General features: G+C 32.4%; 2 protein-coding genes across 2 annotated transcripts; both read left to right on the top strand.

Moving 5' to 3' along the window:
- Positions 4,361 to 7,889, top strand: LOC109363352 (septum-promoting GTP-binding protein 1-like). Its single transcript, XM_019609590.1, has 6 exons — positions 4,361 to 4,957; positions 5,139 to 5,259; positions 5,366 to 5,462; positions 5,572 to 5,611; positions 5,747 to 5,830; positions 7,372 to 7,889. The coding sequence occupies exons 1-6, from the start codon at positions 4,613 to 4,615 to the stop codon at positions 7,534 to 7,536; spliced, it is 852 nt and encodes a 283-aa protein (XP_019465135.1). The 5' UTR covers positions 4,361 to 4,612; the 3' UTR covers positions 7,537 to 7,889.
- On the top strand, positions 10,706 to 12,543 carry LOC109363512. Its single transcript, XM_019609776.1, has 3 exons — positions 10,706 to 11,558; positions 11,640 to 12,365; positions 12,463 to 12,543. The coding sequence occupies exons 1-3, from the start codon at positions 10,821 to 10,823 to the stop codon at positions 12,541 to 12,543; spliced, it is 1,545 nt and encodes a 514-aa protein (XP_019465321.1). The 5' UTR covers positions 10,706 to 10,820.

Below are 12,729 nucleotides of genomic sequence, written 5' to 3'. Positions count from 1 at the left end.
TTACCGTGACAGTGTATATAAATATTATACTCTAAAATTCTTAATGCGCTAGAATATTGTCATTTTTCTTTACTCTAGTGTGATCAAATTCTTTACCTAACAAAAGAAATTCTCTACATATCAAAAGAAATTAATTTAACCCACACAAAAAGTTGTCATTTTTCTTCATCCTCATGTAATTCTACCACTTCTTCGTGATAGGATATGTCACGTAGTGTAGAAATATAAGGAGATGTTTGTGTACGAAGAAATTTATAATTACTAGTTAATGAATGATTTTAAATTAAGTATTATAGGGAAAGATTTATACATATTTAGTATATTATCCATTTATGTTATATTTTTAAGAAACAATAATCATTAAAAATGAATTGTGGATTATACAGTGACAACTATTGTGCAATGACTCATATCTCTAGATAACAACAATACAAGTTATGGGTTTGGACTAATGTAAAGGGGTTAGGGTAGAGGGCTATATTATTTATGTTATTTAAACCTAATGTAACAAGGAGAAGAATAGTCAAACACTAATCCTAATTCTCTAATAATATATAGTGCAGCCGCTCAACGCTCCCGGGGACGTAGGCACAATTGGTCGAACCTCGTTACTAAATCTTTTGCGTTATTCTCTTGTCTCTGTACTCTTTACTATTTGATTGTTCGCTTGTTTCCAACAATGGGGCGTTGGGGGAGTCCCATGGCAAGCCATCCTGACCCACCAAAGTGCACGGGCAGGCAGGCAGCTGCCCCCTATAGTAGGCCAATATGCAAAAACCCACTCTGCACCACCGAACATTTTTTTCTCTGGGAAGACATACTAGGTTTTTTAGGCTAGAGGTTGAATTTTGCCCTGATTTTTTGCACACGTGCTTATAAGAATGGGAGCTAGTGGTCCACGAAGTTTCACGATTTTTATCCAAGATGATAATTTTCAATACTTTTTCTAAGCGACGAACATTACATAATTCCCGAAAATTAGAAAATGAGTCTGTACCATGTTTTTTGAGGCCGAGGCCTCCTACTGTTGGTCGACAAACGGGCGACGGGCACATACATCGCTTCTAGCCCGGATTTTGACTTAGAGGCGTTCAGTCATAATCCAACGCACGGTAGTGTGCGCCACTAGCTTTTCAACCAAGATATTTATGTTATCCTTATAACAAACGTTAATAAAATATAGCTACTCTAAAATACAATGTCAATTACCCAAATTAACTAATATTAAAAAATCAAATTATCTCATTGTTTCCTGGATCAACCTATTCATTGCGATGAATTATATGGTCGATTGATTTTTTTGTACTACCAAGGGTATCCCTCGAGCAGCTGGAAGAGCACCGCGCGTCACATGGTGTCCGGTGTTCCCTCGGCGGCCCTTGAAAATTCGGAGGATCGAGTGCCTCCCACGCCCGGTCATACTCATAACTGCATCAGGTCTCCAAGGTGAACAACATCTGGTCGATGGAACAATGTAGGCAAGGGAAGTCAGCAAAATGGATCTGTAACCTCGGGAAAAGGATTGGCTCTGAGGGCTGGGCACGGGGTCCCAATCCTGAACCCGTTGGCTGTCGGTGGATTGCTCGAGTTGCTCTCACTGCGAGAGCGGGTCGCTGTGTGCCGATCGGGGGATGGATTGGGAACGGGCCCTTTGGGGCCTCTTCCCCGGGCGTCGAACAGTCGACTCAGAACTGGTATGGACAAGGAGAATATATAAAATTTATATGCATATATTTTTTGTTTTTAAAATTTTACTTACCAGTATAAGTTGGTTGCATTTTATCATTTAAAAATATTCCTTATACATGATCATTATAACATTAACTTTAACTCACTATTATAAAAACATGCACCTAGCAATCACCCTGAACATACTCATATATCTAAAATTCCTTTATCTAACATTTGATATAACAAATTACCAAATTTATCTACCATTTAATTGACATGCTAATAAACATTTTGCTATAACCAGTTTCGAAATCATTCACCTTTTATGGTATAGTTATCAATCCTAGATGACTACTAAATAAAGAAATATTACTTTAATAACTTTATAAATAACTCGTGGAAATACTATATATGTCACACGGTAAGAACATTAACATTAATGGTGTCAATATTATTTTTGACTAAATAAATATGAAATCAAGTTGATTTATTTGTCCCCTTTACTTTTTGTTTGTCTATTTTTGTTGTTGCTACTATCAAGGGTATCGCTTACTCTCTTTGAGTAAAGACTAGTTTTTATGGGTGAGTGATTGTATCTTTCGACAAGTATCATTCTTAGGAGTCGAATCTTTGACTTTTGGTCTTACATCACTAGACGAATATTTTGTTGATTTTGTGTCCATATTTGTATTTATTTGTGTGTATCCATGTGGATATTTGTGGCTACTCAACCAATTTTTAAGTTTAATTATATATTTTTATATTTTAATACATATAATGTGAAAATTCATTTTGGTCTTTATAATATTTTGTATCTATCATTTGATTCTTAAAAAAGTAAAGTTTCAAATTAGTATTCAAAAAACTAATTCTAAAAAGTGAAAAAATAACTAATTTGACCATTATTTGGGACTATTATGGCTTTATAATTTTTAAGGAATCTTCTTGATAAAAGCAAAATGTTTAAGAAATCAAAATAAATGTTTATCTATACATAATATTTATTACATAATAATAATATATATAATAAATTTGTCAAAATAGTTTAATGAAAAAGATAGTTATAAAATTTATATTATATATAAAGACAAAACATAGTGTAATTATGGCCTGATTTCTAATTTTCTATTTTGCCTTAACATTTTTTTAATTTTTACAAAAAAATCGTATAATCCTAAGTAACTACCATTAGGGGTGTAAAAATTCGGTTCGGTTTTTAGTGCATTTTAGTGACCAAAGTGATAAAAAACATATGGTTTAGTTCTGTTCAATTAACCGCAAATTTAACTATAAGAACCGAACCACTCTTGAATCGTTCGGTTCGGCTCCACGGTTTTTCCATTTACTTTTTTTATAAAAAATGTTGCATCAATTGAAAATTGAAAATGTATTAGAAGAGATGTTGTTTATCCATAAAAGGATAAACAAAACTATTATTATTATAAAAAATTATAAATCATATATAACAATACAATCCATGATTAGTAACATATATATCAATTAGTAAAATACATAATAGTTACATTTATAACTTTACATTTGATAATTAGTAACACATGTAACAATACATGTATAACAATATATGATATATGTTAGTTTCAAACTCAATATCACATAAGTTGGAAAATATGTTCCAAATCATAAGACACTATGAAACAATTTAGTAACTAATAACATATATATAATATTAACTTACTAACAATTTAGTAACATATATAACACTACAATTCATACAAAATTGATAATTTAAGCTAGAAAATTGGTTGAATAATTTAAACAATAATAAAACATTATTCCCTTATATATTTCTTTAATATGTGGTTCGGTTCCGACGGTTCCTAAATTTCTAAAACCATAAACCGAACCGAACATAAACGGTTCCTTAAAAAAATAACCGAACTGAACCACGAAACCAAACCGAACCACATTTTGTGGTAATGTGGTTCGGTTCGATTCTATTGATTTCGCGGTTTAAACCAGAATTGCTTACATCCTAACTACTATTAACACAATAATCATTTGTCTCATCTTAAATTGAATATTGTAATAAATACAAAAAGTATAGCATAAAGTATATTAAATACAAAAAAAATCAATTCTCTAAGATGAAATATATAAAAATTCATACTTTAATACCATAATATATAGAATGTTTCATTGGACATGTATCGTAATATTAGGAGAAAAAGATATTTATAATGTAAGTGATTTTTATATTGTCATTGCATTATATACAGTTCATTTTTAATTATCACTGACTATATATAAATCGTGTTACACTCTAATATTATTCCCCAAACATAAACTATTATTATATTTATGGGTATCTATCACACGTATGTATCTGCTGGTGCTGAAATTTCTTTTTAGTACATTATCTATTATATATTTATGTTATGTTTTTAAAAAAATCAATAAAAAGTAAATATAATTGATACAGTAATATATAAAAATGAATATATATATTATTTTTCTTTTTTTAAAAGAAAAAGTACTCATGTCGTAGAGAGTAAAACCGAGAGAGAAAAAAGCGGGAAAACGGCATCGACATCATGAAAATGATTTAAAGTTGGGAATTAATAGTGTCCATGTTTTAATGGTCAACGGTGGCGTTAAAGTAGAAAGTTTTGACAGCAAATTTGGTAATCTAATCGTTTCAACAATAAACTAATACTGTAATAAATAGATGACACACAAATTAAAAAATAAGGGAAGGGAGGTGATATCCCTAAAATGCCCTTCTCGTATTCCATTCAAAATATATGAGACAACAACATACAACAACGTTTGTTTTCATTTTCATGGCTGAGACGCTAATCATTTGTTGCACTTAGAAACAAGGCCAGCCATCATAACACACAAAAAAAAACCACTTTTCTCATTTTTCTTATGATTTTATTGTAATCCATAAACATACAAATAAAATAGTGAAAGAAAAAGCATGTCCCAGTTTTGCCGTGAAGTTAGTCATTCCACCACCCTGCGGTGGCGGTTTAAGCACCGTGTCTCGGTGCTACGGCGATCCCTCCTCCGCTTCCTCCACAGCATTATGATTTGCTCTGGAAGGAAGCATACTAATTCAACGTACCGCATGCTGCAGTCGCATGCAGCATTGCCTTCTCCGCCGCCGCAGCCGCCGATAGATTTCTCCGACGAGGCTAGCCTTGAAGCGTTGCCGGTGGCCTTGCCACCTCCACTGTTTAATACCCATGATTTGGATTCTGATTTGGTTTCCTTGAAGATCACTTTGTTGGGTGATTGTCAAATTGGAAAAACCAGCTTTTTGGTAAGTTTGTCACTTTATCAATAAACAATCATATTTTTTTCCTTTTTAAAATGCAGTTTCTGTTTGGAGACATTTTAAATAATTAACTTATGGGTTGAGTTGAATTTGATATGGGTTGTGTTGATATTTTTTTAATTAATTTAATATTATCATTTTTTTATTTTCCACGTTTTGTTTGCAGGTGAAATATGTTGGGGATGTAAAAGATCAGCAAGGGAGACAAGGTAAAGGGCCAAACCAAATGGACAAGATTTTGGATGTAAGAGGAGCACGAATATCCTATTGTATTTGGGAGGTACAAGGTATAATGTAGAAGAACTCAATGTATTTGATGATTTTGGGATTAAGATCTTTTAATGTTGATTGTTAATGATATAATATATGATTATTATCATCTTATGTATGCAGGTGATGGAAAATCAGAAGAACAAATTCCAATAGCTTGCAAGGACTCAGTGGCAATTTTGATTATGTTTGATCTAACAAGTCGATGCACATTAAACAGGTGTCCTTTTCATTATGTATCTAACAAGTCATTTTCTAGGACCAAATCTTGGTAATTACAGAAAGGTTTGAATCAACTTTTTTCTTGATTGTGGATGTTTTTGTTTCAGTGTCCCTGGATGGTACAAAGAAGCCAGGAAATGGAATCAGGTATATAATGATATATATATATATATATATATCATTTGTTACAAATTAACAAATATTTGCTTGGGCTTATTTATATGCATGCATGTAGATGCATAGGGGTATCAATTTTTTACAATGTTTGCTTAATTTTTGTAGACAGCAATTCCAGTGTTGATAGGAACCAAATTTGATGATTTCATTCAGCTCCCAATTGATTTGCAATGGACCATCGCCAGTCAGGTAAAGATTCAAACTTGACCCTTAACCATTGCTGTTCAATTATGATCTACCCTCATGAGAGTCATGACCATAAGAAAAGAATAAAGTATAATGTTTTAGTCGGCCACACATAGTAGAATAAAGTTTTGGTTCTTGTTATTAAAACAGAACTTTTAGGCTTGAAGATGTATAGTTGTATTTTGAGTGAATCCAATCAATCCTTATATAATCATGGTAGTATAACTTATATGACAAGTTATTATAGTCCAAGGAATGAATGTTTTAGAAGCCTACAGAATGATTCACTAGGAAATATTTTATATAAACTTTGTATATATCAACTTTGTATATGCTTTACTGATAAAGATGAATAAGGACAGGGAAACCTTTTGGTCAATGCTTCAAACTGAAGCCTCTTTTTTGTTTGTTCATTCTTATGATTAAGCTGCTATTTTATTTACAAATGGTTGTTTTTGGTTGCTACGTCTCAATTGAGAGGGACATATAGGCTCACTAATAATGCTCCTCTAACACTTGTTATGCACAAACACATAGTTAGGAATGGAGAGACAAGTGATTCAAAAAACAAAGGGAAATGCAACCTGCAATAATGCTTTTAATTATATTAAAATTACACTTTTACCATAAAAAATAAGTGCAAAAATATGTATTTGTCTCTCCATTAATGGAGATGTTCCTTGTTCCATATATATATATATATATATATATCGTTTTACATTTGCCTAATTTGTACCACTTGATTTTAGTTTTTTCTATCTTATTTTCTGCACGCTAACATTTTAGTTTTGTCATCTATACTTAATGGGTAGAAATGTGTCATCTAGAAACATGGGCATGATGATGCATTTATTATGAAAACAAACCCCCCAAGTTCCTAATACATTACTTTCAGACACATTATTCACATCTTTGTAGGACAGACATATAAAAGATAATGTTATTTGTGCTTGTGGATTTCTATACTCAACCACACACTTGCACAATTTTAAATGCCTTACTAACTTTCTGAGTTATATTATTTGAGCATATAGAATATGACATTTTCTTATATCATATCATCTAACCACGTTCACGTCTAGATCAGACACCCAAAAAAGTATCACATTTGAGTATGCAAATTTTGTTTTCCAAAACTTTTACCTACTTGGTACATAAGTAGCTTGCACCTATCTCCTCAAATGATAAATATTTATATAAATGTTAGATTAAACATAAATAGTAGCATTATTATTTTCTCCATAAAGCGTAATCTAGCATTGGAACTGTTTAATAACAAGGCCCAGTCCTTTTATCTGGTAAACATGGACCCTATCATTATAAGAAGAGAGTGCATCTTTAATGATCATTGAACCCTAAGTAGACTAATTGAGTTCATCTTTAGTACTGGATCCTCTCGTATTCTAATGTGATCTTATTTTTACGTACTATATCATATATAAAGTTAAAATAATTGTACTGTATATAAATGTAAATGATGTGTCATTTGAATATTGTGTTCTGGGTATTTGATTGATGCATGTCATGTATATGAAATTGAACAGGCAAGAGCATATGCAAAGGCCCTGAATGCAACGTTGTTCTTTTCAAGTGCAACCTACAACATCAACGTGAACAAGATCTTCAAGTTCATCACTGCAAAACTCTTCGATCTACCATGGACAGTGGAAAGAAATCTAACAGTTGGAGAGCCAATTATTGATTTCTAAAAACTACTGCACATTACATTTACTTTTACATAGTACTATGTTGAAGTAAAGTGGTCAAAGTCAACCGGCCAATCAGAGATGCCAGTTATTAATCTTAGTCTCGGGGCAATCGAGTTGTTAGGTATAGAGAAACAACAAAAGAAGAAGACTCTTCGATCATCACAAACTATGTCTAAAAAGAGCAGAAAACTAATGCATTATTTAGTAGTACTACAGAATATGTCAATGGTGCTCTTGTATTGTTATGTGATTGAGTTCAGTTACATCTTCAGAATATCCTTTTATTTCTCACCCAGTTTTTAAGTTTTGGTAACCCAAGCCTTTTGAATAAATTAATCATTTCATTTGGTTACTTGTTTCATGTCACTTTCAAGTCCGAGACATCTTTTACTTTCGTACAATTTGAAGTCATCATTTTGTAATTCTACGCCATCAGACCTAACACTAATTCAACAAACAGTAATTTATCCATTTCATATTATATACCTTGCTTTCATAGGGATTCCACACAAAAATTTGTGAGTTGTGAACTGATTAACACATCCTTTTTATTTTTTTATCCGGACTTAGGCCAAACTATATATGACATCAAACACTTGTCACTACAGTTTATACAAAAAACCATACATATATCCTAAGTGTTTGACAAAAGATCTTGCAAGGATAATTAGTGGCTTGTGATTTATTAAGGGATGTAAATGTTTTCTAGGCTACGAAGATTAGTGACACTGCTAATATTTTTTCCAAAAGATTTTACTTGAAGAATTCTTATTTTGTCCAACATGTATTAATAGGATGGATTGTTTCTTTTTTTAGAAATGGAAGTTATAGTAGTGAAAATAGAAGTGGAGAAGCTTTGGAGCTACACAACTTAGAATAATTTGCTTCTTATTTTGGATGCATTACAAATGAAGGGTGAGTGCCTATTTATAGGCTTTCTACAACACTTATGAATTTCTAGATAGTTCCATAAGTATCTAGTATACATTTTTCTCAAGATTTCTAGATACTTCTTTAATTATAATACTAAATGCCTATAATAGAATATACTAGAAGCTTAGGATAATTCTAGATATTATGGTACAATCATCACTACTTGTTTCTACACAAGTGTGGAAGCTTCTTGAAAGTGTGCATCAATATTTTATCACTCCTCCTTGATGCACATCTTTGTAACTCCTAGCATCGATCGTAGTTGCTCGAACTTTGGCCTTGGTAATGCCTTAGTGAATATGTCAGCAATTTGATCTTCGGTCTTGCAATACTCGAGCTTTATTTCTTTATTCTCACTTGCTTCTCTGACAACATGATATTTAATTGCGATATGTTTTGTCCTGTTGTGATGGACTGGATTCTTTGCTATCGCTATCACCAATTTGTTGTCACAATAGATTGTCATAGGCTCCGTCTCTTGATCTCCCATATCATTGAGTATTCGTCTAAGCCATATAGCTTGGTTAGTCCTCTTTAGAGTGGACAAATTGAGTATTATTTCTTAAAGAGAAATAATCATGCACCTAGGATCAAAGGGCTTGAGCAAAACTGCATTGAAAAAACACATGGTTAGTGTCCTCTTGAGAGGAGTTACAAAGGCTGCACTTAGATGCCAACTTTTTGCCTCTATGCTGAAGGTTGTCATATGTGGGCATTTTCCTGTGCATAATCCGCCAAATAATGAATGACTTGGACGGAGGGATAGCTGCAGTCCAAATTTGGCTACATCAAGGGAGGCTTGACAGATTATTATTCACATGAGCAAAAGCAAGCTTAGAAGTTAGCACACCATCATTAGAATGCTTCCATACTAATATGTCATGGTTGATTGCTCTTGTGATTTAAGAAATCCTGGCAACTAAGTCTGGGAAAAGCCTTATCATAAACCCAGGTATCAACCACTTAGACTCAACGGTGAAGTTAGCCACCCTAGCATGCAGTTGAGGGTACATCTCAGGAGGAATATGAAGGTAGAATTCTCATTGACCTCATGCCAATTATCCTTGATCCGATGCCAAATGGAAGATTTGAAGTGCCTCCTAGGAGTGATTTTGATGTCACCAAAACTTTCTCTATAAAAATTAGCCCGATGTTGATTAGAAGTTTTCATATCCCAAACCAACTTTAACAAACTAGCTTTGTTCATTGCCTTGAAGGGACCTTATCCCAAGACCACCCTCCTTAATAGAAGTACACACTTTGTGAGGTTTGGACACATTGAAAACTATGAAACACATAGAGTAGGAGGAGTAGCAAACTAAATCACATCATCTATACATTAAACTACCTACTTTCTATGTACCAAAAAAACTATTTACTTTCTTATAATCATCAATATCATCTTTCTTATACTAAAATGTAAAAACTAATGTGTTTGTTTGATATAAGATTTAATTCAAATATTTTTTATCACAAATAAATGAATCTTTTAATAAAGTAAATGTAATTTTTATACATCAGTCATGTTTCGCGTGGTCTTTTACTTCCTAGCAAAAGTATGAGGTTTTACTACCAACATTATCTTTTCGCTATTATTTCCATTTATAACTACTTATCTTTTTTAATTATTAGATTAATTGTGGAAATTTTATAGTGTAGTTAAGGTTCGCATTATTTCTAACTGATCAACATTATTCATTTGTTATTAGTTCTATTAAATTGAAAAACCATATTATAAATATTTTTAAATCGATCAAAAAGTCAAATCAAACCAATTAATCCATTTAAATCGAACAACTATATTAGTCTTAATTCCATATTACACATGTATAAGAATACTTAGAAGAAATATATGATTTTGTTAGACAAAAAAATTTGTCTCTTAAAATAATTACATAATAAAAATAATAAATATTTAAACAAATCTAGGGTATAAAATAATTATTGCAATAAATGTTGTTCTATCAAAGTATGGGCATAAGATGACAATATCTTCTATGATCCGTAAGCGATTTATTGCTAGAATTTACTGAATATACCTTTTGGATTCCTTATACAAAGTGTGTGTGATTCTTGTGTCACAAACTCACAATAAAACTTACAAGAATCACTTTAAAGAATGAAAAAGAGTAAAAAAACTATCTAACTAACTGAATCAACTTACCTTCAGTATTCTAATCTTAACCTAATTTCATAACCTTCCCGCATTCCTTTGATGAACATTTTTCTTTCGTTTCCAATGCACCAAAAGATTCCAATCGTTGTATATGACCTTTGCTTTCCACCAGCCCCAATCCTAGAAACAATAAACAATGTAACTTTACAACTCCAATGTGTCTCTTTACCTCCGAATGTATGCTTATAAAATGTTCAACAAGTCATCAAAGAAAATCATTCTCAATTTTGAGCCTTTTCATACTATTCCTAACTCCACTAAATTTTTGTTCTTCATAAAGGAAGCTTCTGGAATTGTGGAGAAGGATCAATTGTCATTGAAACTTATGGTGCATAAAGAGACAAACAAAGTATTGTTTGCAGAAGTAGGGAAGGATTTTGTTGATGTTCTGATTAGCTTCTTAACACTTCCTTTAGGAACCATTGACAGACTTGTGGCTAAGCAGTCTGATATGGGTCCAATTAGAATTGCATCAGTGAGTTCACTATATGAAAGTGTGGAAGAACTCTATGACGATTATATGTTGACAGATTCGTGCATGGTAATGCTACTGCATCCCAAGAATCCGATGGAAGATTATTGTAGAAGCTTGAAGCTTAATGTTGATGACACTGACCCTACAAACTATTATGTATGCAACAACTTGTTGCAATGTCAAAATGGAGGCAGTGTCATGTGTAGCACCTTCAAAAGTAAAAAATGCAGCTGTGGGAAATTGTTGGGAAACCAAATTTTCCTTAAAGGCTATGATTCCTTTGAGGGTTTTGTTAAGGAAAATTCATGTTTTCTGGTCACTGATGATTTGTGTATTTTGCCAATGTCTTTGGATACAATGGTCTCTATTATCAAGAAAATGGGCATTGAAGACATTTCTACTCTGAAGGAAATTGAAGTCGGTGTTACTAAAAATAAGGTTTAAAGTATTCAAACTTTTCTAAATTTATATGACATCTCTATTTTGAGCTGTTCATTGACTTGTTTATCTTCTTTGCAGCTAATTGATTTATTGAAATGTTCGTTGGTATCGAAGACACCTTTGACAGATGTGTTCTTACATAAGAAACCTTGTCTTCAGAAATCTGATGGCAACATAGTTTACCTAAGTAGTGACTTTATTCATGAACAATGTACCTCTGTGGATGTGAAGATAATGTACCAAAAATCTGATGGTAAGATATTGTGTGCTCAAGGGAATGATTTTGCAAATTTCCTTCTAAGTTTTCTAACTTTCCCTTTAGGAGTGGTTGTACGTTTGTTACAAGGTAATTCTTCTATGGGTAGTATTGATGGATTATATAAAAGTGTTGCTGATTTAAATGAAGATTTATTCAACACAAAGGAAGTTAAGGTCAAACTTGTTGATCTTGGCCTTCCCCCACAATTCAAATTAAGTAACCAAGTCCTTCCTATTTCTGAAGTTAGGGCTCCAATTTATCATTGTGTAACTAAAAGTTCCAACCCTAAACTCAGTGATTTCTTTTTAACTGAGGATCCAATTATTGTTGATCCTTCTAAAAAATGCATGGATGTGATTATGGTTGATCCTATTTCTGTAAATGAAAGCTCCAAAGTTTTTCTAAGGGGACCTACTGTTTTTGCTGCCACTGATGACTTACTTGTTTCTCCTATTTCATTCATACCTTTGTTATCTTTGAGCAACAATTCCAACACTAACCTTGGTGACATTGATGTAAAATTGGTCAACATTGGCCTCTATGAGGTAAGAATTTTCCATTTTTTTATGTTGTTTGGTTGACAATTTTGTCATATTTTTGAGTGATTTTATTTGTTGATGATTTTTTTTTATGTTCTTTCAGGGATTAAGCATTTTGAAAGCATCATTGACATCATCATCGGCTTTAACTAATGGTCTTGCTCATTTGGTGATAGTATTTTAGAAATGGAAGTTATAGTAGTGAAAATAGAAGTGGAGAAGCTTTGGAGCTCCACAACTTAGAATGATTTGCTTCTTGATTTTGATGCATCACAAATGAAGGATGAGTGCCTACTTATAGGCTTTCTACAACACTTATGAATTTCTAGATAGTTCCATAAGTATCGAGTATACATTTTTCTCAAAATTT

This window comes from Lupinus angustifolius, chromosome LG13, assembly GCF_001865875.1.
Source record: "Lupinus angustifolius cultivar Tanjil chromosome LG13, LupAngTanjil_v1.0, whole genome shotgun sequence".
Classification (NCBI taxonomy): Eukaryota; Viridiplantae; Streptophyta; class Magnoliopsida; order Fabales; family Fabaceae; genus Lupinus; species Lupinus angustifolius.
Note: the sequence above shows the minus strand (reverse complement) of the source record. Positions and strands in the feature narration are given on the sequence as shown.

What these genes read in the sequence shown, in the direction of transcription:
- LOC109363512 (XM_019609776.1), top strand. Translation starts at nt 10,821, where the DNA reads ATGTATGCTTATAAAATGTTCAACAAGTCATCAAAGAAAATCATTCTC. An exon ending in TCGGTGTTACTAAAAATAAG is followed by an intron (nt 11,559 to 11,639) that starts GTTTAAAGTATT and finishes TCTTCTTTGCAG; the next exon opens with CTAATTGATTTATTGAAATG. An exon ending in TCAACATTGGCCTCTATGAG is followed by an intron (nt 12,366 to 12,462) that starts GTAAGAATTTTC and finishes ATGTTCTTTCAG; the next exon opens with GGATTAAGCATTTTGAAAGC.
- LOC109363352 (XM_019609590.1), top strand. Translation starts at nt 4,613, where the DNA reads ATGTCCCAGTTTTGCCGTGAAGTTAGTCATTCCACCACCCTGCGGTGG. An exon ending in TTGTATTTGGGAGGTACAAG is followed by an intron (nt 5,260 to 5,365) that starts GTATAATGTAGA and finishes TTATGTATGCAG; the next exon opens with GTGATGGAAAATCAGAAGAA. An exon ending in AATGGACCATCGCCAGTCAG is followed by an intron (nt 5,831 to 7,371) that starts GTAAAGATTCAA and finishes GAAATTGAACAG; the next exon opens with GCAAGAGCATATGCAAAGGC.